This window comes from Neodiprion fabricii, chromosome 5 (assembly GCF_021155785.1).
Source record: "Neodiprion fabricii isolate iyNeoFabr1 chromosome 5, iyNeoFabr1.1, whole genome shotgun sequence".
NCBI lineage: Eukaryota > Metazoa > Arthropoda > Insecta > Hymenoptera > Diprionidae > Neodiprion > Neodiprion fabricii.
In genome coordinates this window covers 34841059-34867060 of record NC_060243.1, presented here as the reverse complement: position 1 = coordinate 34867060, position 26002 = coordinate 34841059, and the positions used below count along the sequence as shown (strand labels likewise).

The 26002-nt window shown below is 38.5% G+C and overlaps 2 protein-coding genes across 6 annotated transcripts; both read right to left on the bottom strand.

Annotated features, from left to right (window-relative positions):
• Positions 1-13191: 13191 nt before the first annotated feature.
• Positions 13192-15998, bottom strand: LOC124182722 (cysteine-rich with EGF-like domain protein 2). The gene is made up of 4 exons (XM_046570306.1): positions 15361-15998; positions 14612-15269; positions 14321-14416; positions 13192-14228 (listed from the first exon to the last, which is right to left on the bottom strand). The coding sequence occupies exons 1-4, from the start codon at positions 15586-15588 to the stop codon at positions 14005-14007; spliced, it is 1206 nt and encodes a 401-aa protein (XP_046426262.1). The 5' UTR covers positions 15589-15998; the 3' UTR covers positions 13192-14004.
• Positions 15999-18571: 2573 nt separating this feature from the next.
• Positions 18572-26001, bottom strand: LOC124183995 (host cell factor 1). Of its 5 annotated transcripts, none has more exons than XM_046573268.1 (10): positions 25906-26001; positions 25184-25518; positions 23421-24128; positions 23143-23294; positions 21664-23067; positions 21390-21570; positions 19875-21250; positions 19563-19802; positions 19055-19439; positions 18572-18944 (listed from the first exon to the last, which is right to left on the bottom strand). In XM_046573268.1, the coding sequence occupies exons 2-10, from the start codon at positions 25341-25343 to the stop codon at positions 18823-18825; spliced, it is 4728 nt and encodes a 1575-aa protein (XP_046429224.1). In that variant the 5' UTR covers positions 25344-25518; positions 25906-26001; the 3' UTR covers positions 18572-18822. The 5 variants fall into 5 exon arrangements, with proteins under 5 accessions (XP_046429224.1, XP_046429221.1, XP_046429223.1 ...); XM_046573265.1 differs by having other exon boundaries at positions 25864-25989; XM_046573267.1 differs by having other exon boundaries at positions 25184-25530; positions 25864-25970.
• Position 26002: the final 1 nt, after the last annotated feature.

Genomic DNA, 26002 nt, shown 5'->3' with positions numbered 1-26002 from the left:
GACCTGACACACGAATATATCGGTTGTCCGATAGATTGGGGAAAACTAATTAGAATGTAGTAGGCCTTAATAACTTCCTGCCTTATCATAACAGTTCGCATCGCCTGCTTGCAGTAACTGGATTTCCGGCCTTACCAGCTGCGTAAATGCGTACCAACATTCGAAAGTTTAGAGCATAGCCGAAATAGAGGATTAGATTAAGAACTCCATGATGATTGAATCAGATATTTGAGTTGCAAATTCGGATTTAAAAGGATTAATCAAATAAGCGTAGTACGTTTACTTAACAAAACTGTGACTGGTATTCGTGAATTGGATAAGTACTTTAACAAAGAGTACTTAGATCAAATGAAAGTTCTTCTACAGTGATAGTAATAAGAGCGGCACAATGTATATCATCATTTATATGCATACATATTAAAAAGGTTTTGCGTCGTTGCAAAATCTGTGCCCTGTGAACGCGTGTTCTTTGGACCGGACAAATTATTAGTCAACGTCACAGGCTATTAAAAACCGAGCAAAGTTTTCAAATTAATATTTTTACACAATAACATGTAATAAACGCTATGATATAATTACGTAGTATAGTGTGAGATAATAGATTTGTTTTTTTTATTTTCTTTACCTACAAATATAAAGAATTTTATGTGCCATAAAATTGTGCCATTTTGTTTTTTGTTTCTTATTGTGTAATTACTAATTAAAAATCAGAGAAGAAATACTATATTTGACTTGATGAAATAAAATAAAAACTATTAATTTTAATAGTTTTATTTTTACCCCAATGTCTTTGTGCATCAAAATAATTACTTAAGCATGTTTTAGTTATGAATATCAGAGAGCTCCGGAACAATGAACTAATTAATTCAAGTAAACGGTGTCCGAAGTTTGAACTATCAAACTAGACAGAGTGAACCAAATTAAGCGATCCCAATCGTGAACTTTTAAGCACAAGCTTACTTCAGAAGGGTATGTTCGGAGTAATGCTTGCAAGTCTTATTTGGTTGGATTTGTACAGATCCAACTACCCCAAAAATAATGTATTAAATATGGATAATATTACATTGTGGCCGGCAACGAGGGACCTCCCTGGTACAACTATATTTACCCTGTGAGCTTTTCTTTATTGTGGGAAGTGTTGTCGAGTGTGATAGTCAATTTGCCATCTACTGGCAACTTGATGAACGTAACCTTCGAGCAATGATTGTGTGCGTTGGCGTGGACGTCACTGTTGAGTGTGCGAGTCCCGTGTATGAGTACATCCTCAGCATCGTCCATCTTGGGTCCCTGGCGACTTGGATGGAAATTATGTTTATGTATTCGGCACAGGAACTTTTTCTGTTCGATTGAGTTGTACGCAACTAGCACTTAGATTTTATACATGTGTGTATATAAATTGGTATAGTAACTTAATATAGACAACATTCAAGGAAGAATAGAAAATCTATGTAACGCTTGTACCACCTCTGAAGCGTGAAAATATCCTTTCAAACAATATAAGCGGAAGTTGATGGTATGACTTATAACATTGGCAAAATATACTTCACGTTCGATAGATAGATCGTACTACATGAAAGAACATTTATAAGTGTACATTCTTACCTTTACTACACTGAAATGCGCGCATTTACTGATAAATCAAGTTACCTATGTGTTATTACAAATGGGAAATCGAAAATTCAATTTTGCGACCTCTTAGGATTTTTGCCGGGTCTGAAACGATGCATGGTGATGTCGGGGCCGCAAACTTTAGTTTGAGCCGGTGGGTGAAAAAAAAAAAAGCTTCTTTCAAGTCATGATAGTATACATACATTCACTCGATCGTTCGAATTGTTATTCTGTGAGTTTTTTTTAGCACTCCAACCTCAAAATCGCAACTTCGCCGCGATTTCTTAGTTTTCGTGATAAAAATTACGGTTCGAAACTCGATAGGACAAGGTATTTCGACTCGTGTGTTATAGCATATACAATCACATCCATACTCGTTACGGAGTGTACTATTGCTCTCAGTGTTACATTTTCACGTTCGATCATTTTGTAATTAGTAAACTGCAATACTGATCCCCCAAGGATAGACAGGCGGTTACACGTATTCTCAGTTGACGCTTTGTTGTTCCACTGTTGCAAAAGCGTAACTAATTTTATATTAGAAACCCAATCTTAAATTATCCGAAAGAGGCATATAGGTTTTCATGATTACATTCAAAATTACCAGTGTATAAGGGTAATTTAGGCGATGGCTCCTACCTTGCTTCAAATACTGTATAAATATACCAAAATCCATAGTGCTAACGACGGTTTGATTATAATTCATACGACGGAGGGTGATGGCCATGCCCATTTGCCAACAAATGATCTAACCCATGATTAGATTTTTTGAGAACATGAGTATCAATGGTATTCTGTGGCACATACTGTACTCAGCAGAATGTTGTTTTTGTTGCGAGAGAGTGTAAGTTTAGTGTCTGATTCTACTGACACCTTCTGGAAGGAAAGAAAACTAGCCCGTGGTCCAGAGACACCTGAGCCCTAAGGGTTCAAAGAATTTCATTCCTTATCCTCATGGCTGTATTATTAAGTATAAGTAGTCGTCAATATTGTTTTTGTCAATGTTTTTGGGAGGTCCGAGGGCAACTTCAATTTTCTATACTTACCAAACCTGTACCTAATATTTTTCTGCTGGCAACGACAATGTGGGTAACCACGTCGTAAGAGAACGCCGTCGATGACAGTATACGCTACTAGGATAACAGAAATCCTAAGGAAGCCTAATCATGGGATGTCTTTTTAGTTTATTAGTCGAAAGAATTTAACATGAGAAGCACATTTCCGATCGATTTAATTTTGCCGCGAAAGATGGCAAGTTGTGTCAATTACGTGAGGGTTTTTTTTGACTATCGAAAAATTAGAGTGAGAAAGAAAAACAGTTCCTATTGTGCACATATAATTCATATATTTTTTCCAAGTCATCTTTGGATAATCAATACCTGACAAATCTCTACCAACTGCCAGTAATTTTTGTACTATGTTAATCTATGCTTATAAATTATAAATACTAAAAAACTCAGAATTTCAATCATTTATTTGTCTCATTTATTCACTTATCCAAAACTAACTTTTAATGTATAAAAGTTAAAATTCGCCACCGAAATTATCGAATAAAACTTAAAATACAATGCACTTACGCTAGTTACCACTTCTGTTTGCTCATTTGTTCAGCCAGTCAAGTTGCTGCGTGTAAATATGGATATGGAATTGCATAGCTTAATTTATCAGAATTAATAAATCCGACAGCATAATATATGCCTCCAGATAAAGTATATCTCTTTTCAAGTTAGTCAGAAAAGTTGTTCTTTATACATTTATTCATTTCGTTTTCTCTGAATTAGTAATCATATATTTTGTATTTATAATTCGCACAGTGAGTTTTTCAATTTACTAACCTCGTCGTTTGAATTGTTTTCGATGCAATTGGGTGGTCCCGGTAATATATTGATTCCCCTATTTACGAAATATTATAATTGAGTTGAAATGGATAATGATGAATAAACGAAGTTGTTTCTTTCATCTTTATTGATTATTCTTGAAATTTTTATGCTAATTGGTGCAAGGTTGCACGTAAATCATAAGTGATATATACGAGTATACTCGATGAATTTTGCCCAAGATACATCTGTGCTCACAGTATAGGCGTTACATTGCTTGTCGTTCAAAATTTATACGCGTCGACCGCCACAGAAGTCGACACTTTAAAAAATTATAAATACTGTATCCTACACCTAAATTACATCGAATCAGTCGATGTGTTGAAAAAACATGAATAATCAGTATTCAGGATTTTTTGAGAACGCGTCGGTGGGTCATGCCAACTGTTTTGTACTGACACAGCGATACATTATTTGTGAGAACTTGTAAATTGGTCTACCTGAGAGCCATCTACCGATAACAATAAACTCTAAATCCACATGAAACGCTGATAGAAAAAGAAAACTAATGTAGCCAGATGGCGTTCACAGCTCAAGGGCCAACGATGGGGCCAACCAAACCAATAGAATGTTCATTGGGTAATCAGCTTCCTTTACTTACCGACACAGACTGATACCTGTCCATTTCACTGCTACAGTTACGTTACACTGATTACCGTTACGAGTTATCTTGTATACCTACAGTACAGCTAGTTACTCATGTGAGTATATACACATGTGAAAAAATAAAACCAACCATCCATGTATATATTCATTCTGTACATGACTATGTTCCGTACTTGTAGCTAAAAACATTATTTACTATATTTCTGTAACCTGTGAGTGAGTTGTGTGCAAAGTTTCAAAAACTGATTCTTATTACGGATTTTTATTACAAGTTAAAGTTTATGAGGTTATTTAATTTTAAATTATAAGTGAGGTTTTTTTATCAATCATGATAAACATATGTATAAATATATATAAAACTGATTCATGGGTTCATTGACGATGAAACGTGAAATTTTCGAACACCGTTTACTATAGAATTTTTTTGCCAGAATATAGTACCTTCGCCACTTTTGAAAAAATGCAAGGTTTCAAAAACTATGAGTCGTTTCATACGTTTCAAATTTACGACTTTTGGCCAAAATTTGAGTCCAAAAATTTACCATACATATTCTTAATAAAGTAATACAAATTCTGATGAGGTCTAATTCTCTTAGGAACTCTATTTTTGTACACGAACAAAAAAAAGTTCAATAAAATAAAACAGTGCGATTTGAATATTTAAAAGAAGCAGATTTGAGTTTTCTCGGGTTCCACTCTCTTTTTGCATAAATGAGTAAAATATCTCTGCAGAAGCCTGTGAATTGATAATATACTACATACAATGAGTTAATAAGGTTAATGAAATTTTCATGCTAACAATAAGTGGGAAGGTTGCACGAAAATCACAAGAGATTTGCCCGGTACGTTTTTTCCAAGGCAAATTTAATCTTGTAGATTAAATGCAGTTAATACTCCGCAAAAATTATATAGTAGTTATATAGTAGTTACATTCAAGGCAATACGATTGTTTACTAAAAGTAATCTAATATCGATGTAGTTCAGCCTCTTTAGGATTTGCAAGACGTACCTCTTTTATGAGAACAGTTACAATTGTAAGGTTGACATGGTTACCGCTTAGAATAAGTCAGAATTATAAATGGGCGAAGTAGACTGAAACTGATGTGAGACTACAGGTGATAATTAATGGAAATCACACTTGCTCGCTTAACATAATTATTAAACTGGATAAGTGTTTTTCTCTCCGAATTTATACTAAAATACTTATATTAATAACCTGTACAGTGAGTTTTTGAATGTACTGACCTCATCATTTTAATCGTTTTTGGTGTAACTGGATGGCTTTTATAGTCAAAATATTTGCTTAACAACCTTGAAATACCATATAATTCAAATGGATCGTTTGAACCGAACGACGTATTGTGTTTTACTTTTTTTTTTTGAGTGATTTACCGAAGTAGCGTACGAGAATTTTTTGGCCTTGTGTGCGTAAAGTTCGTGTGTAAAGTCCCGAATTCTGAGCGTGAAGCGAGTTTTTGCGCACACAAGTATGTAAAATTTTTGTGTGTCTAAAGTAAAATGCGGTACCTGTATCAATCACATTTGCTTCCATCAGTCATACGATTTTCAGAACGCTACGTAAATACTGAATATTTCAGTTTTGTTACACACAGTAATATGTATCGAGCATTTTCCGAAATCGACATAAATTTTCAAAACGCGGCATAAACAATCAATATTTCAGTTTCATTCATATCACGATTCTTACATTTCATGTTAATTTATGGAAAGTAATTTTTTAACATTGATTGTTGAAAACAAAATCTAAAAAATCAATAAATTCAGATTCTGACGTCAATTTTGGAGCATAATTCCTTGTTACGTTTAAGTATAAATATATAAGTATACTGTTTAACAATGATTTTTTAGAGTTAGCGTTCAGCCCAAGTACAAATGGTGAATGTGTACTCACACAGCACATTCATGGACAAAAGCATTTTAGAAATATGATATCCGTAATATGTTTCACGTGTCTATAGCAACTTTAGTCAGGTTTTTGTAACAATATATATAAACATCATTATGAATTAGAAATGTGATATTTATAATGTTTTTGTTACATTTGAATTAAACGTTGGTGTAATATATTTATAATATTCTTATAATGTTTTCTCATAATATTTATAAAAATTCCACAGTGCGAATACTTAAAACGTTCACTACGAAAAATCGAATTGAACTTTTTCAATTCTACGGTTTGAATCTCAAATCCTGTGATCCCTCTGGTTGGAATTCCTACACGCCATTCATTCGGCTAACAATAGGAAGCGTTTATTTAATACGACAAATATGGAGGTTGTTAAGTCATCGCTAATAGTTGAAATTTTTTTAAACATTTCTTTTTTTGAAAAACACACCGAACGTATTAAGGAAATAATTTTCTCGACCCGTGTAGCCGGAATTTCAGTGCTTGTTGCACGTATTATACTGTCATTGGTCCGATTAGGCGCTTTCTTTTTACGTGAATTTTCTGACGCAACACGATACTAAGTGATTTCATCGGTCGGACCTAACGGAATAAGCCAATGAAATCACTCAGTCTTGAGTTGTGTCCGAAAATTTACGAGAAAAGAAATCTGCCAATGGCTTGATTGTCCATCGATCGAGTAAAAATTTTTTTTGAGTGCCAGGCAGCTGTGATGGGTGTCCCATCCATTGCTGTGATACTGTCATATACCAAAATAATGTCGGGCCGTAAAATAATTCTCACATACTCTAGGAATTAAATAATTATAGTTACCAAATAATCGATACACCTAGATAACGTATGCAAACACTGCACATATGACATGATGGGGTTATCATTTAGGATAACATTGAAATTATCACATCGCATACTTTTCTAATCAACACACAGAATTGTTTTTCTAAACCTACTAAATGGCGTAAGCATACGCCACAGAAAAATTACGTGAATGCAAAGTTCAATACATAAACATTAACGGTATACCAAAAGCTATACTAACCTCTATCATGAATTAGCCTAACTAATCCTTGCTAGGCTATATTTTTCTTATGGGATAGTCAGAAAATTGTGGTCTGCGCGGCCACCTCTTGGTTTAAATTAAAACTACGAAAACCAGAGTTGCTTTCCCAATACTATATTATTTCAATACAACAGCCTTTGACTGGTAGTAGCCTAACCTGCAGCCACGCGACTAATCAGGGCTTTCTGTATTGAATCGGTACGGCAACGGGAACGAACTGAAAGAGCCTTTATAAGAACAGATTTATTCTTAGACCGATGCGAGACCGAAGCGCAAGTAAGAATTTTTGTGATCTTCGGCTGGGTAGATGCTAAGGCAGAAAACTGCTTTATCTTCCGGCTGTCGTGGACATCAGCTATATTCTATACGATTACATTTTCGTTGTGCGGAGTTGAAATTACTTCGACGTTTACGTAATTTTCCGTCGCCAGTTGTATTTGGAAAGAGGTGTATGCCGGAAGACCTCAGAAGTCGACATCCTACACGCTATTTTCTTCCAAGGAAGAAAGTTATGTGACTTATATACTTCACCACGTTACAAATATATAGAATTACTATTATATATCACCTATAGTTTTTTGAAGAGAACAACTCACTGCTAGAGCTCCATGATTTATTGAGATACCATTGTTTAATGGGGAGTTAAACTATTATACAGAATCAACTGGTAGTTTCCCGTAAGCAGTGTCATCCACACTGTTCTAGAAAGATACCTTCGCCAATCTTCTGACTTCCGGATGTGAACAGACATCTAGCCTTGATCTTTTTGTATCAATTAAATTATTACCAAGAAAACACCTAGGATTGTTTATATTATTTGTACAGATGATCAAACATTCTGAAATATGATCCATCAGGTTCTCTTTTATTCATTGAAATTTAAAACACGCATCGTCCAGTTTCCATTTCTGCTGGACTGCAGACCAAGCAGCACCTTTGCTGAGTAAACCTCTTCGTATTCCATAGAAATTTAGTACAATCATACTTAAATGATTCATTTTTCGTTTGTTTAATTTATGATGAGATATACTTAATAATAATTCACACATTACTTTTGAATTTAGTGACCTCTTTATTCTATTAAACGTCTTTGTCTTGATCTAATTGGATAATATTATAATCTGAATGGATGACCAGCTAAATGACCTTTCTTATTTTGTATTTTTTTTTAATATTCATTGGCTCATGCGGTATCATCGTAATACGTTGAGTTTGTCATACCAAGAATCATTGAGTTACAGTCAAATTCTGTTGAAGACGATGAAATAATCAACTTCATTTTGTTTTGTTTTTCCTATTAAATCGGAAAAATTTGAAATTAGAAAAGCTATTCTCCCACATAAATGTGGAACAGTAGTTGACATAGTTTACATGTGGTGGATTTTGATAACTTTATCGTACGTAGCATTGCATGTCAAATTACATAGCAAAACATTCATGTAGCAAAAAAGGAACAGGAGCCAACAAGTGCTTGTTAACAACATCAACTTGCTAAGGAACTTGTAACCTAAAAATTGAATTGTGATACAGGTAAAAATGTGTGCAAACTGTAGGTCGATGGAGAAAATTATTGTCGAAGCTTTTGCTTGACTCAAGCTGGTAGGGCTGCTCCAGAGTGGGAGAAGGCGAATCAATGAGGGTATGTTAAATGTAGCAGGAGTTAATACCGCCGAAGAAGTAAAAATGCGACACGGTGGTCCCACAAATCAATGGGTCCTGACAGATGTACATCAGCGGTTGATAACTTCGATTATGTGGATAAAATTTCGAACTTATGTTCCTATTTTCTGCATCGTTGCAAGTATTTTCTTGAGCGGCAGCTTATCAAATTTCGTTACAGAGGACTTAAATCGTATTTCAATTAAATATATACACGTAAAGAAAAATCAGTAGAACAATTTCTTTCAGGTGACAATTAAATTTTTTTGTTGTTATCACATTTGTAAAATGCTGTATTACTCGTATAAGAAAATTTTTAATCACAACTTCGGGCAATAAGTTCTGAAAGTCGGGTTTCAATAAAATTGATTTCCTTACAGGAATGTAGCAGATATCTGGTAACTGACACGTCGTAATCTCATTTAAGATATCCATCTTCGTCGAGAAAAGAACTTCTCCTTCTCGCTTGCACGTATCTCATGCAATCTTTACATCCTAAGTAGGATCGGCACAGGTTTCATATCTGATAAACTATTGACTTGAATTTTATATTATTATCGGTGCAACTAAGAGGCTTGACGTATAAACTACATCAAGTACAGATCAATTACACGAATATTGCCAGAGAATTAAACAAATCAGATCAAGTCACGATACGAAAATCTTTTGGTTCTAAAAAATTTTAAAAGTGAAATCTTGAAGAACACTGAAATTTTGATTAGTGTGCACGTAATATTGCAATTTATACAAAATAGCGATGTTACCGTTTATTTGTTGTTTGTGTGTAATTAATCTGATTTAAATTCATTATACGTATACCTAAAACAAAGGGAATGTTATTATGACTCGAAATGCACAGACTGGTTAAGATTTGCAGACGGTGTATCACCTATCACGGCGAATTCAATTATTAATGTACCTGCAGGTTAAGGTGCACTGCACTGCACATTTATACCTGGCTCTTTCGGACAGCTGCCGGACGGTTTCTAAGGAATTTTCCGCTCGTAGACTGAGTTAAATTCAATTATCATCAATTTATTATCGCCCATTGTGCACCTCTCAGAGATATTCTGTCTATTCTGCACTTAATTACGCGGAGCAAATTCTAGGTACGTATACACAGTTTTACAGTTAACATTATGGTATCAATTAGTATGCCTTACACATTTGTGACCAGTCGTCTCGGGGAAAATAATAAAATTTTGCGCTATGTGTTTTACAACGTCTCTCATACATTCCCAAAATATGATATTACGATGAGCGCTACGTGACATTCAGTGCAGGATGGTGCGGCTGTAACTTCAAAGAATTATCGATCAAGCCTTGGTAAATCCACGTGTATAATTGAATACAAAGTCGATGTATCCAGCAGTAGGATGTTCATCAGCAAAGTACTCTCGGTCTGATGCCGGTGAACGACCTTGGCAAGCGGAAGCAAGAAGTTAGGAGTCTGCAGACAGTAGCGAAAACAATGGTAAAATATGAAAGCGGCGCGTCGAAAGTTGGGGTTAAAGCCGAAACGTTAGCGTCAGAATCAAAGTCAATTTCGAGGACGGAGTCGAGTGCGGCACTCCGTCACTGTTTAGGTATAGGTATACACACCTAGAGCAAGTGCAGGTATGGCTCTACAAGGAAAGCCTGCACCGCGGGGGCGTTGTTCCGGTTAAATATTGAAATACGTCAATGTCGACCCCTGTCAACTAGCATGCAGCCGATGGAACGGATCTGTAGCGTTTGGAAGCATGGAATATGCAAAGGACTCGAACAAGCGACGCGATGAGACTGCGACAAGGTTCGATTCGCAAACCGTTTTTCCAATTTTCTCAATATCAGACTCAGATTTTCGCCGCGCTAGACGAATCCAAGTAAAGGCCGAAAGCTACCAGTTCGTGATTCGCGAATGCAGTAGGACAGGTTTATTAATTAACGTTTGGGAGCGCCCATAAATTACGTCATCGATTTGGAAGGGGCGAGGGGGGTACAGAACCTATGACGTCATATATAAAAAGCGGAATTCACAAATAAAAAATACTTCTTTTGATTATGCTAGTTTTAAAATATTTTTTGGGCCGAGAAATTATATTACGCACGTAAATAAGGATTGGAACGGGATTGCAATTTTTCTTATGTCATTTGGAGGAAAGAGTTTTTACATGAGATAGAAGATGACGGAAGGGCAGGGGAGGGGAGGAGGTCAAAAATCCTCAAAATTCGATGACGTAATTTATGGACGATCCTTTTCCAAAGTACGGACCTTTTAGTCTCGCTATCAATCTTTCCTCAATGCACTGTTTTATGATGTACTGATTTGGACTACAAGGGACTCTGACTCCTTAGTCCTTATGAATAAACTGAAATTAAAACTCAATTTAACAAGTCTAACTCATTTGAACCGTGCACCGTTCAGTTGTTCTATACGAAAATAACTGTAGAACGATATTCAATCGTAACTGGGAGTAGATGATTTATAAGAAATCCATGTTTAAATTGCGACAACTTGGGCTTTGATTCGATTGAACGATTGTAATATCTCGGAGAATATTATTTTCGGTTTTCTTTGAATACGGCCCTTGTAATAAATACATTGTTCGTACAGCGAGCGAACGTTCATTCATCACATTTGAAATACTTGGGTGGATATAATAGTATCAATCACTGATAAGTCTGTCAGGTAGCAAACTCTGCAGGAATCTAATTGTAAAGCGTGAACTTTAAAAATTTAGTGCAGTTACAGTATTCAGTCTTATCTGCTCCGTTACTTCCCTCAATTTAATACGGCTCTTCATGCGGCTGAGGGAGACGATTCGATAATCCAATTCTACAATTAAGAAATCACTGCAGATCAGTTTGACGTAATGTTCGTACAATAATATTAGCAAGTAATTAGTAATTTATGCAATCGTACAATCAGTGATCTGATTCACGTCAACTACCTTATTCAATTTTAAGCATAACACGAATACTAAACTGCACCACATACTGTTTGTTGCAACAAACAGTGTATACGGTATAGTAGATTGAGCATCATCGTCATAGGAGCTGCTCGCACGTAAAACGGAGAAAAAAAACTCAACGCTAAAGGGGGAGAAAAAAAAACGTTGTCTATCAAAAATCGAGCGTGACGAAATAATTCCAGTTAAATCCGACAAAGGTGCCAGGCGACCGGTGCGAAGGTCCTCGCCATGTGCGCGTCTAATCGATGGCTATTTTAATCGAGGCGGCATTGACGGCGACCAACAATGTGCCTCACAGCGGGTTGTGGCAGGAGTAGACGATACGTTTGATATTGAAAAAGAAGGGAAAAAAACCGTTAGCAAAATTTTTAGCGTCGTTTGCAATACTTTGGAACAAGGGAAAGAGGAAGGGAGGGGTCTTAGGCGAGGATGTAGAACTTTACGCCCATTTTATCCAGCCGATTAACGGTGTTGCGAGAACGGTATACGGTATAGGGTGCGGGATGTAGGGTGAAACCGTCTAATATTAACCCCATTTTTCTGGAAAAAAAGAAAAATGAAACGGGACCCAGCCAACTACGGGATTTGACGCAACACACAAGTTATATCGTGGAATTTGTATAGCTACTGCCGAATAGCGTAGCAGTGGCAGCGGCAGGGGGCAAGGCGGCTGCAGTAAAAATCCTATTCAAAACCACCCTACGTATCGCTAAAATATATCTGCGAGAGTAAAAAGAATGGAGAACGAAACACGAGGAAAAAAAGGAAAAGAATGGAAGAAAGGATTTCGATCGTTGTCACAAAAGTGGGCCAGATTTTTAACCCCTAACAGGCTGTTGCGAGTTGCGTTACTAGTTCTGTGTGCACGTGAATTGAGTGAGGCGGTGAGGGGTGGGAAAAAGGGGGATGGATCGACATACGATCTCATTCTTAGCCTCAGGGCCCGACCATAGACTAGAGATAGACTGCGCGGTTTCGCGGGGTGGTGTCGGCCACTAACAATAAGCTAAAAATAATCGGTGCATCGATTAATCGAGTTGAAAAAAATAGTCGAACACGACTCGATCGAATCGGTAAGAATTAATCGATTGTTTCATATTTTTTTTTAAATTGTGTATATAAAACTAAAATTTCGTAAATTTCATTATGTAGTCGTAATAGCAAAAAAGTTTTTTGATAAATCATAGTTTCGTTCAAAATGTTTTTCAATTTTAGGTGAAAATATACATTTATCATTCACTTATTACATCAAACAGGCAGTTAGTAAGACAATGATAATAATTGATACTTTAATCACATAAATTGATATTGTATTATATGTGTCCGCCATAGGCATAAAAAAACAGAAACAGATTGTGAGAAAAATGATCGAGTTTGAAAAAAAACCGATTATACTCGATAATTCGGGAACAAATAATCGATTATTTAGCCCTGCAGGAGTCCTCTCTGTGTCGCACCGTCAAAAGAGTGGCGAGTATCGCGGGGAAAAGATAAGTCACCGATAAAAGTGCGTGGAAATGCCCGCAGCTGCTGTTCTCTGTCTTGTCACGGTTTCAGCTCGGTACACAGAGCGCGCAGTCTATTTCTATAAGTCTATGGGCTCGACACAATGCGGGAAAATATGAAATAGATATAAAAATGATCGGATTATAACGCTCTGTCCACAAGTTACGATAATCCGATAGTCATTTCTTGTCTCATCACACTGTGCAGATTGGACTGAACTTCATTCCGGAAATTAGTGTTTCGGGTTTGCTATCAAACACATTTCTGTATTTTGTATATATTACATAAATTTGCACTATATTTGCTTCAGCAAATTAATACAGCCCACTGATTCTTGAAAATTCTCAATCATTCATTATAATTTATACACCGTAGAGACTAGACATTCCACGTTTATGTTTATATTCGAATATTATCTCGTGTTTAGTTAAATTTTGCGGAGTTAAAATCACGCAAAGTAGCTAATTGCTGTGGTCTCATTTTTAAAATTATCCTACATATTACACCCGTACATACGACGCACGCGCTTCTTACACAAGGAATGTTCGTGATAGATCACGTGGCAAAGATTACAGTAAAACTTGAGCATAGTTTACTTGAAACACTGATCTTAATGATCTTGTCGATTGCATATTATTTGAAGTTCGCAAATTTAAGTCTGTAAGCTACAACTGCAGGTTTATCATTTGAGAATAATTAATAATAATTATTACCACACTTTTGGTATTCTAGATAAGTGAACGGTTTCATCAACGTACAACACGCTGAAACTCAATTTTAAAATTGGTCAACTTTTTCTAATAATTTCTAAACTGCAGGACCAAGAATATCCATATTCGCAGATGTATCTTGGACTGTACTGAATGCGATCATGTATTCGGACACAGAAATATAAATCCCCACTAGTAAGCCAATCAAGCTGGCTGCATAAACGTTACGTTGCAGTATTATGCATGTTGCTAGGCAGAGCCCAAAGTACGTTGAGTATCGAGCGATGTTTTCTGTCTTCTTGCGCCCTAAAAGATCAGAATCTGAAACAGATAGTCATTGGTTCGATTAAACTTCTTTTCCCGCTGCAGATCGTTAGGTCATAACCATTGCCTATGAAAATTATCTGACTCACCGACGCAAATGTTGTCTTTTTTACGGTGTCCCTCAATGCACTTTATGCACATATCTGGACCATCGCCAGTACAACCATCGCAAGCTTTATCACAATCTGGAAGCAAGCATATCGAAGTGAATTTTCAATAAAACAGTAACATCATTCTACAGCTAATTTGAAAGTTAAAATTGCACAAAGTTGAAGTTAGCAAACAAAATATTTTTTCTAAATATTCATTGTTACGCTAACGTTACTAACTTCAACCTCGTAAAATTGCCAACGGTTTGACTTCTTTGCACTAATTTTTACCTAAACAATCAAAAGATCCCTCCTTATTCACGCAAAATTTATTCCCCACACAAGCTTTTTTGCCACTGACGAGACATTCATTGATATCAATGCATCCTTTTTCCTCAATCATTTCCCAGCCTTGATTGCATTTCTGACAAGCCTTGGGCCCTCCTTCAGTGCAATTCCCATCGCATGCTAAATGGCACTTAGTGCATAAAAACTTGACTTCGTCTCTGTAAGATTCAAAGTAGCCAGGCAAGCATTGTTCACATGTGGTCCCAAAGTAGCCTTCGTCACAAGTGCACTGGCCATTTCCCTTTCTGGTACCAGCTCCCTTGCATTTCCCATTGTTGTTGCAAATGTTGTCGGGATACCCTTCGCATGGCAGGCATTCTGGGCCAAAATGCTTGTCTGGACAGCAGTGTTGAAGTAAATCAATACATAGGTAGGTATGCAGGTCCTTGGAGTCCTGGTGGTTGAACCACCAGTCCTCAACGTCCGACTCTGTTTCCTCTGCTAGCAAATGACATTGATCGGCCCCTCTGTCATTTACCTTGCACAGATTTTCCTGGATCTCGACAAGTCGCACTTCACTTTTGGCATACGATCGCAGCTTCTCTTCTTCCCAGGCCGTATCCCCACCTTCAAACTTTCCACGAGCAGTCTTTTGCATGCCCTAAAACCAATGTCAGAAGAGATTATCGTTGTTTTTTTTTTTTTTGTACTAATGTGTATTTTGAAAAAAAAACGCAGAAACGTGTACTCACGTGTGTGAAAGATTCGACGAGAGCCTTGCATGCCGCACATGGCGGCAGTTTGACAGCTCTCAATTGTTCCTTAGTTTGTTTCAATTGTTCTTTAGTTTGACGGACCTGACCTTTGCTTGTTTTTGCTCTCTCTTCATTCTGCGACGCGGTTCCGTCGACGTGATTCAACATAAGGACAATAAGCGTAAGGCATGCGAAACTAGTTACATCTATTTTCCGTAAAAGCATACTTGTAGATTAATTAATTGTCAGTAATATCACTGAAGCTTTGGTACAATTCTTTCCAAAGACCTTACCGCGTCGTAGATATTTACGATTCACCGTTTGTAAGAGTGGAATGTAATGAAATTGTTATAATTTGTCAGCGTGTACAAGTACATGTGTCGACGGTCTTGACGCATGGAAGACAGCTTGGCACGGCTCCGCCATGTTTTTGTTAGATTCGATAGCCTTCTCGCCATATCTGGTAAATATTTTCACGCCACATAAGACTGTTTACACTAATTAGAGAGCACTACGTCTGATTAGCGCATTTTGACTCTAATGTCGAGAGTTAAGAAAAGCTTAAGAGCATTGAGAAGACATTCTAGATCTTTCATAAACGCGCTGCATCAGTGAGGTTTGAGATTTTCAAATCGGATTAATACTAGAGCTTTTTTGGACTATCTGCCTTGATTAAGAGTTGTCCAATTTAAGAACATACACCTAGCACAGAGAATAGGGATACGAATGCCTCGTTCTACACCTTACCGAAGCTGCATTTCATCATTTCAGATTTTATTCTCTACCTTTCTTTGGTCTCTTCATTAAGCAAAATGACCAAGGCAAGTATCAAAATAAATTCTAGTAAGATTTTGAAGTGCATCACGGACAAGGTCGACTGATCGTTTTGAGTGCGAAAAGTACGAAAACTTACAAGCAGAAAGTTTTTTCATTGCTGTTACGTTAATCTGAAAATTCACACGTCAAATAGTGTTGACGAATCAGAAAAATTCCTTTTACCTCCTGGCACTTTCGTTGGCCGAGTGATGTATCTAACTGGAGTTGGATGGAAAGACGTGCAGGTAAATTTTGTCCGCTTCGTCTATAGTTGAACAGAGACTAGCAGTTAATACTTTGAGTATTGTTTTCCCTGTTATCATCACTTCCAATTCAAGATTTTCCCTTGATCTCTCTCTTGACAATGAAATACAACAATCGGCGGCTCTATTACAATTTACCGCAGGACCATCGAAAGACGTCGCGGAGCCTGAAAATAAGATCGGGATAACGTCTACGTTTACATGATGTTCTTTATTCTGGTGTCACTATATCCATGTAGCTAATCCAACATCAAAAATGCCTGTAGACGATGCTCAGTACGTGATACCTTCTTTAGATTATAACGTTTCGTATACACGCATTGTTGATACCGGTTCAACTGAGTCGAGATCAGCAAGAACCGGAATAAGAACGAAGTGTAACGTAATTAATGACGAATGAATCGGTACATAAAAAAATCACATTTATTTCCTCTTTATTATATAATATATATATATGTGTGTGTGTGTGTGTGCACATTTACACACTATATACGTATATACATATACACATATGTTTATAATATATATATATATACACACATATATATATGTGTTTAAAAGTACCACTGAATAGAATTTATAGTTTCAGAATTAAAACGAAAAGTAAGTATAGTGCTCGAACACTGTAACTTAAACAAGACAAGTTTTCTTAGATCTGATACATATACTTTTGTAGTATTATGTATTTTACTTAAAAATATTGAAATTCACTTATCAATCAATAATTATAACGATACATTTAAATGATTGATATGGGATTAAACCATGAAAATATTAATTGATGGAGAACATGGTAAGGGGGGCCGCACCATTTTTCACTTTCTCCCAAGTTCTACAATCAAGTCTAGTTATAAACAAAAATAAAATATATATCATAAATGTAATATTCACTTCAGATATTATTCTTATTGATCTCATTCTTCAATACTCGGTTTTTATTTTGCTTTCTATTTCTTCTTGTTTTTAAACACGTTTTGTGGATGTACGAAAATTTTTGTTTCATCTTCACTTGGTTCGCCTCATATTAATTTAGTATGATTCTTGAGGTCTTGCTGCCTTTGCAGCCTACGGTCTTCCCGTTAGAAAGAAAAATTGTTACCGAATTCGGGCGTTGCCTTCACGTTTTGCTTTCAACAATTTCGTTTTATCGATGTTAAAAAAATTATTTATCAATTAACGACTCATGCCTTCTAGACATGGTATGAATATTTACAATTTCTAGGACTCCCTAAATAGGTACACAAGTAGAACGAATTCTATGATTGCATCAATTCATGTGTTACCATTAAAAAATTCGCCATACGTACGGTTGAATTGAAAATCGTTCAACCTCACGTAACAAACCCAAATGGGCACAATTTCCACACAGAACATTACAGGCTAATTTTGTGAGATACATCAGTTCCGAAATATACAATCTTACGATTATTTGTAACGGAAAGTTTCGAAAACCACTAAACAAAATGAAATTAAAATAAGTTAAAAGAATGTTTTCTCATTGTGTCTGTAATAGCCAATGCGGTTGGATTTATTAAATATATATAGCTATACAATGCGTGATAACGATACCGTTTCAGTCCTGCCAGCAAAATCAGAGTTTCTGATTAGTTTCAAAAACTGACCTCTGTTCTCCTTTCACATTTACCGAAATTTATGTGTTTTAAAAATATCAGAGATATGTCAATAAAGTTGAATCGATCCGAAATTTCGTTGAAATGTTCTTTTTTTTTAAATCTTCTTGATATCGTGTAATAATACGCAAACAAATAGTTTGGCAAAATATTTCGTACTCTTCATACTTTTTTCATTATACAAATTTGTAAAATTTATCAAACTTCGTGAATAATCAAATTACCGTTTTCTTTTTCTTTTTTATTGACGATATATCATACAAATTTTCAAAACGAGGGGTAGGTTACACACGTGTCATGATGAAAGCTAGGGTTATCTTGCGAAAGATGTTTAAATCACACGCTCTCCTTCGTTCTTTTTATATCTTCAGCATCACAATACTCTCGTCATATGAGTCGCGACCTTAGCGTATCTATGAAACGATACAACCCTTACTTATCTTCTACAGCCATCTGCATATTTCGCCTCCCTTCTCTCTTTATTTTTCTATTTCTATATATCGCTTCTATTTATCACACTGTAGTATCATGAAATTGTTCCGTCTACCTCGTTACTTGTTTGTTGCTAGCTTCGCATATCAGTTAGATACCGAATGGGTGTTGTTACGCGAGCTGAGTATGATCTTATATGTGTGTATGTGTGTGTGTGCCTGTGACTGCAATGTCGAATGTTATTCATATACCATCTGCAGATATTACTTCTTGCGAATAGAGCGGTCCTTTGAGCGATTAGGTAGCAATTGGTTTGCTCACGAGAAATTCTCGGTTCCGGTATCCGTCTTGAATTTCTTCTGAGGAGAATTAGCTTGAGGACGTGCGTCTGCGACTGGCCTTTTAAGTTGAGGATTACTCTTAACTGCAGTGGTTGGATCTGAACAATCGATAAACAAAATTCAACATGTAGGCGCTTAATTACTCAACATTGAACAGTTAGGGCGTATGAGTAAAAATGATTCCGAAACGGTCGATTAAAGTATTTACCTTGCAGCCACCTGACTTGCGTCGCTGGTCCATACCCCTTATCATTGCGCGCAGCTATTCTAAATATAATCGCTGGTTTAGTCGTCGTATCGACGTGAGCAGCACTCAGCGAACTGTTAGGTACGGAACAGGCATTAGTAGGGCCGCAATAGACTCTGATGAATGCAAGCTGTGTAGGTGTTGTAGCAACAGTGGTGGCTTCTCCAGCGCTGTTTGAAACAGCACTGGCACTTCTCACTGCCAAGTAAACTGAGTACTCGAGTATCGGCCCCAAGTTACTTGGCGGTGGTTCCCAAGATAGCTGAGCTCCTTCCGCAGACTTTGATATTTTTATGGCGCTAGGCGCACCCGGAAAACCAGGCAGACAAGTCTTGAATGCGGACACCTGAAACCAAGAACAAAATAACACACTTTAGATGAGTGCAAGAATAATCGGGTTTGATAAAACCTGAGCTTGCAATGGATTACATACATTAACAAAAAATTACGACAACTAGAAGACGTTTACCTCACTCCAACCACTTTGACCACAGCTATTCACAGCAGCAACTCTAAACTTGTATGCGGTGCCAGGTTCAAGGAAGATTTTTGTACGTCCTTTAAATACATCCGCTGGCAGGGGTTGGGATGTATTTAGGGGCTCATCCCCAGGCAAATAGTAATGCTGGACTGTAAAAGTTGTTCCCTTTATCACTTCGACATCATACCAGTCGGCATCCTTCTTTTCTTCTTCAGTCTGGAAACGTAACTAAAAAAAACTTAATACTTCCTAACCTTACTGGATTTTAAAAATCAATGTTATATCTTCTCTAGGGATTACCATTTCAGCTTTGACTTTGACTGCTTGTCCAGCAGAGCCTAACGCTGCAGTAGCCAAAGTAGTAAGAGCAGTCGAGTCACCACTTGTAGGTGTAGCATCCTTTTCATCTTTGGGTTCATTTTTCAAAATTGCCACTGGTACTGGCCTCTTAACAGTTGGGGCAATGCCATTTGTTGTAACATTTGTGGCGGTAGATGGTTTTGTAGCAATTGGCGAAGGCTCAGACACTGCATCATCTTCGTCTTCATTCATTGGTTCGTCCTGTGGCTCTTGTGGCTCCGATTTTGGTAAAATTGTGGGAGTGGCAGTCGTTGGGGAAGGAATAGGAGCCTTGGATGCCACTGAAAATTCCGATTCAGTTTCCATTGGCTCATCCTTTGCCTTGATATTTTCTGGTGATAAAGGATTCTCCAAATTTAATCTAAGTGATTCACTTTCAGGTTCGTCATCCACTTTTTTCCGATCAATGTCATCCTGGGATGTCTGCGAATCCTGAGATGTTGCGTCATCTACAGCAGGCTGTGAATCTGCTTGCGAAACATTGTCTGAATCCGACTGATCTACCGACATACTGATAGCTTCAAGCTGATGTTGTTCATTGCTAATGTCTTTTCCAGAATTTTGTTCGTCTTGAGAATTGTCTGCTTCCCCTTCTGATTCAAGAATTTTTTCATCTAAAGGCAGGCTTATGTCTTCTGTTTTCATATTTATATCCTCAGCTGGTAGGTTAGCCTCAGTTTCTGCACTTTCGTTTGGTAACTGTTCCTGTTGTTCACTATTCTCCTCAGACTCCTCAGTTCCCTCAAGTTTTATCTGAGCTTCCGGATTTTCTGAATTCGTTGTTTCATCCAGTTCTGTTGAAAGAGGTTCTGCAGAAGTTGGTGGAGTCTTTGAAGTTTCAGTGCCCAGTTGTGGATCCTTACTACTATCTTCAGGTACAGCTTCTTGAAGCCGTAGCTTTACGTCGGCTGTAACAGAATCCGTATGCTGTTCAGCTTCATTGGAATCATTTTCGGGGTGTGAATCGGTGGGCTCATTCGTTTCAGGTTCATTTTCTGTTGCTGCTGTTTCTTCTTCTTCTCCTCCCCCCTCTCCATCTTCCATTAAATCATCAGCAGGACCATCAACTTGGGGGATAATAAAGTTCCCATCGTTGTCAACTTGTAGTGGCTCCCCAGACCCAAGTTGTGACGCTAAAACAGCTGCTTCATTCCCGTTACAACTGTCCCCCTTGCCATCTACCGCTCCAGTCTCATCTGCAGATACCATGAACGATAAACCTCCAGAGGATTCTTGAACAGGATCAATCAATCCAGCCTCTGCGGCTAGAGCTGCTAGCGCAGCATCAGTCGTTGCTGGACCATCAGATGTTGAAGCTACAATTTGAAAGGCCATTATTCTACAATATCTGTTTAGAATAGATGAGAGTCTCAAAAAGAAAAAGAGAGTGCTTCAAACTCAGTTGACAGTACAGCCTGAGCCCTCTTGTCCAATTCATAGTAAATTTTTAATTACCCAGCGAGGCTGATGGTTGTTTTTGTGAGGGTACAAAAATCATTTTGCTCGTATCGATGATTTCTGATGTTCCAGCAGTGGTCACAATCGAGCTGCTGCTAGGCATCAGAGTGACAGTTTTGGTACCAATGCCGCTGGACATTTGCAACGTTACAGGTTTACCAGAAACGGTAACAGCCTCCTGAAATGAAATGATTGCAATGTCTGCAACGCATAGAAGCTGAAGCTGCTTCAACCTAGAGACTACGTACTAAATATCAGGTACAATACTCACTGGTGTTTTTTGCATTTGTGGAACTGCGACAATTTGATTTTTCGTTGGATTGAAGAGTGTCTGTTGATTTCCCTTTGTAGCAATTGTAACAGTCTTTGGTACTCCCCCTTGGCCAGGTACCGTTATGGTGATAGGCTTCCCAGCAGTCCCACCACCCATGGCACCAGATGATACAACAATCATTTTAACACCTTGCTGATTGGTTACATGATTTGTCGCTGATAAAGGAAGTACGTTAACTGGTGTGCTTAGGTTTCCAGGTTGGCCAGAGCCGGCCTGAGAGGTTGTAACAGCCTGAACAGCTCTCAGACCTGAGCCAGTGGTGACGACAATAATCTGATTGGTTCTGCCAACCAGCCCGCCATTCCCGCCAGGTTTTGTAATCATGATAGTCTGTTTTCCGGAAATACTTTGTCCTTTGCTCATTGCAACTAAATTCGAAGTTTTTACTGTCGTGAGAACCTTCGAGCCAGCCACAGTGTTGGGATTAACCAATCTAAGAATTGTTGGTCCCTGATTAAGAGGCTTTGATCCTGCCGTTTGCACGGTTTTTCCTTGAATTAAACTAACTTTTGGTACTGCCGCGACCATTCCCTGTCCGGCTTTGAGGAGGTGAACAATTTGTGGCTGCCCAGTTATGTTTTGTCCCGGTTTTTGGAGGATTATCTGTTTGCTCTGCTGTGGTGAGGCAGTCCTTAATACCGTTGCTCCTGGTGCAGCAAATCGTATTTGCTGACCAGGCTGCATGTTTTTCATTCTAATGGTGTTGCCAGGTTGTGGAAGTATTTGCACATTGTTCATGCTGATCTTTTGTGTTGCGGCAGCTGCAGCAGCTAAAGCTTGTATGCCGGACATTGCGGTGGTCGGAGATTGACTGGCAGAAGTTGTGCCAGGTGAGGCACCCTGATCCGTTGTGGGAGTTACAGTTGTAACAAGCGGTGAACGAATGCGGATAAGATTCCCAGTGACTCTTGGAGTCATTGGACTTCCTTGTTTTGCCATAACTGGTGTTTGGATTGTCTTTTGCCCCGGACTTTGTTGCACAGCCGTTTGAATTCGTACAGGTGTCTGGGATGGTGCTTGCTGCCGGACGATTGGTGGGGTGGAAGGAACTGGCGTGACCACTGGCGGTATCTGTGGAGATGATACAGTAGCAGGCGCCGGAACGGCTGCCGCAACCGGAACAGGAGCAGCTGTAGGCGCGCTAACAGGAGCCGCAGCTGCTGGGAAAGTACCCGTTGTTGGTGGCATATCATATTTCTGTATTTGCAAGATGTAGTATTGAGCAGAAGGTGTGGCGGCCCAACTAACTTCTAGGGACTGAGTCGAAGCTCGAACCAATTGCACTCTGGACGGAGATGGTGGTTTCTTAACTTCCAAGTACCACAAATCTTTACAGCATACCTGAACAAGATTTGTCAATGGTAAGAAAATTCGTCATTAATACACATTGTCCTTGGATAATTAATAAAAACTAACCCTAACCTGGTTGTTCCAAGCTTTGCGATATCCGTCTCTACCCGACCAAACGTATAGACGACTATGGACCGCGACAGCACAATGGCCCGCTCTGGCTCTCGGCACATTTTCTTCCAGTGAATCAACGGTCAATTGTTCCCACGTTAATGTTTCTACAAACAATTTAATTGTCGGTTGGGTAAGTAATAATCGAGATAAGAGTATTAGTGTTCAGTAAGAAAAATATACTTTGATTGCACCTAAGTTCTACTTTCCAAATAACACCCCAAGGTACTCACCTAAATTTAGGCATGCCAATGTGCTTGTGCATTTCCATTCCTTCTCGTGGGTTGCTACCTTGACGTCGTCAACGACCAGTGGTACCCAACCACCAAAGACATACATTCGATGCCCGATCAAAGTAGCAGTATGCAGAGAACGAGGTAGTGGCGTCGGCCCGTGGACTAATGGCTTGTTCCAAGTCATTGTGTCTATGTCTAAAAACCACAGATCCCCCAGTCTGCACCCGCTCATTCCCCCATATATAACTAGACATGATTTCCCAGTTGTGCGATCTGCGTAAGCTACACCAGTGTGCGATTCTCTTGGCGGCGGTGAGTTTCCATGAGTTTGTGGTACATCCCATGCTGTTACACCATTGCCAAGTAACTCCAGAGTATACAGGTCATTCAAATATCTCGGAATATTATTCTTAGGATCATCACTGTCATTTGCCAATCCTCCAAATAAGAATATTCTGTTGCCGATCAGTGTGAAGCTGTGACCCAGCCGCGGGCATGGTGGTTGTTCCTGTTTAGGTGGTTTTGGTTTCAATCGCTTCCACTCCCATCTACTAGCCTGGAGCTCATATAATTCGTTGGAATACTTTCCATATTCTACCATACCACCGAATACCAAAATTCGGGTCCCATCCACTACGAACCCATAGGCAGCACAACCGGGAGGTATATCTCCCTTTGTCGATGGAACAAACCATTGGTTTGTTGCTGGAATGAATTTAAAAAAGTGAGTTTACGTTTTAATCAACAGGGAAATATTTGGTGGAGGTTAAAATGCATTTCATCAAAATTTTCTCATCTTTATGCGACTTACATAACGTTCTTTTATATTTATGTCAGTTTTTTAAGCCTCCGATACTGTAATTCTATTCACACCATGGGGTGCTGAGTGATCTGAATATAAACGCCTAGTTACTGTTAGCGTAACTGATGATTGTAAGAATGGATACAAAAATGACGTTTTTCAATAAAAATCGAATGATGTACTTTATATAACAAGAGCTTAGAGGTTATGTTTATGTTGATTCTAAAAGCCGGTACAGGCATCTATCTATTCGGACCACAAAATACGCTATAGGAACTGCAAAAAAATTTGTACAACTCCTACTAGAGTTGAATAAATATTTTTCCATCAGTAGCGGCTACGAAGCTCAGGAAAAAACAATTTTTTGACGCAGATCGCTGTTTGACTGAAGTAACGACCGCGTGCAGTCGACTCCTTGGAACCTTGACCATGATATAAGTGATATGTATATGTGCGTGTACCTGTACCACGGTCTGTACATGTGGGTGTCAAAGATGGTGCTCAATTCGGTATCTCAAGTCAGATTACGAGATAGCGTACCGGGGTGGGAAACGCGCGAGTGTGTCGTGTGGATATTGACGTCTGCGCATAGTAACGCGCGGGGAGTGGAATCCGAACTCTGAAAAGCTATAGAAACGCGTCGCGTGGACGGCTGGGTAATGTTTGATGGGACCATAGTGGGGGGTGTTGGAGAAAAATGGCGGCTCCCGCGCGTATAAACATGAAAAATGTCAGATGATCCCGCGCAGAGTCGGGAGCACAGCTATCAGGGAAAAAACATGACGATTATCGAGACGTTTGTTGTATGGCAGAAGAACGCGCTAGTTTTGAACAAAAGAACCGAGAACTGTGACGGTATACGGGGATGAGTGCGGCCGGCGACCGTCTTGTCAACGAATGCCGCCATTTTGGCTTCTGGCTTCGCGCTACTTCTACCAAAGCTTGTTAAAAATTTCACCTGTATTGAATACGTGGAGTTCGTCAACAATTCCCTCGTTACCACCGCCGAAGACGACCATGAGGTCTTTAAGAGCGACCGCCCGATGCCCATGTCTCGGTCTTGGCTGAGGCCCGGTCGGATTTGTGATTCGTTTCCACTTTAACATGGGTGCCGCCATGACGACCGCCCGATCACATCATTTTTTCAGACCAGGACCGTACAGTATCCCAGACGGGACATCACTATATTTTTACACTGATAATATTTACTGGCTCGAAACCAGGCTAGTTATATATTTGTTCCAATGATAAAATCAGTGAATCAGTCGACTGACACCCAACTTTTCACTTACACTGAAAAATAAACTCATTGCGCGTATATTTTCGATGCTGCTTGCCGACGAGGTTATCTAAAGACTTGGCTGCTTTTCTTTTACAAGTTTCTGACACAAACCAACAGAAAGCAGTACGATTGGTCTGTTCCGTTAGATTCGACCAATGAAACCATTTGGTGTCGATTCGTGTCAGGAAATTGACGTAAAAGGAAAGCAGCTCATAGGGTGAAATATGCACTGAGTAATGTGTTGAGAGCGACAAAAGCATTAAATCAACTTTTATTTGGTTATGAAAATTTTATTTTCGATCCCACACTTCTAACTTTGCTAGAGGCGCGCACAAGAACGGTAATTAAATATTCACCGGAGATAATTTTTCTATATTGGAGAAAATGTTGAAATTAACCGCTGCTTAATCGGCAGTCTGACGGTACACACAAACGATACTTCCACCATAGCGTGTAAACTTGCGTCGGTACCCTTTTGCAGGATGACAACCCTAC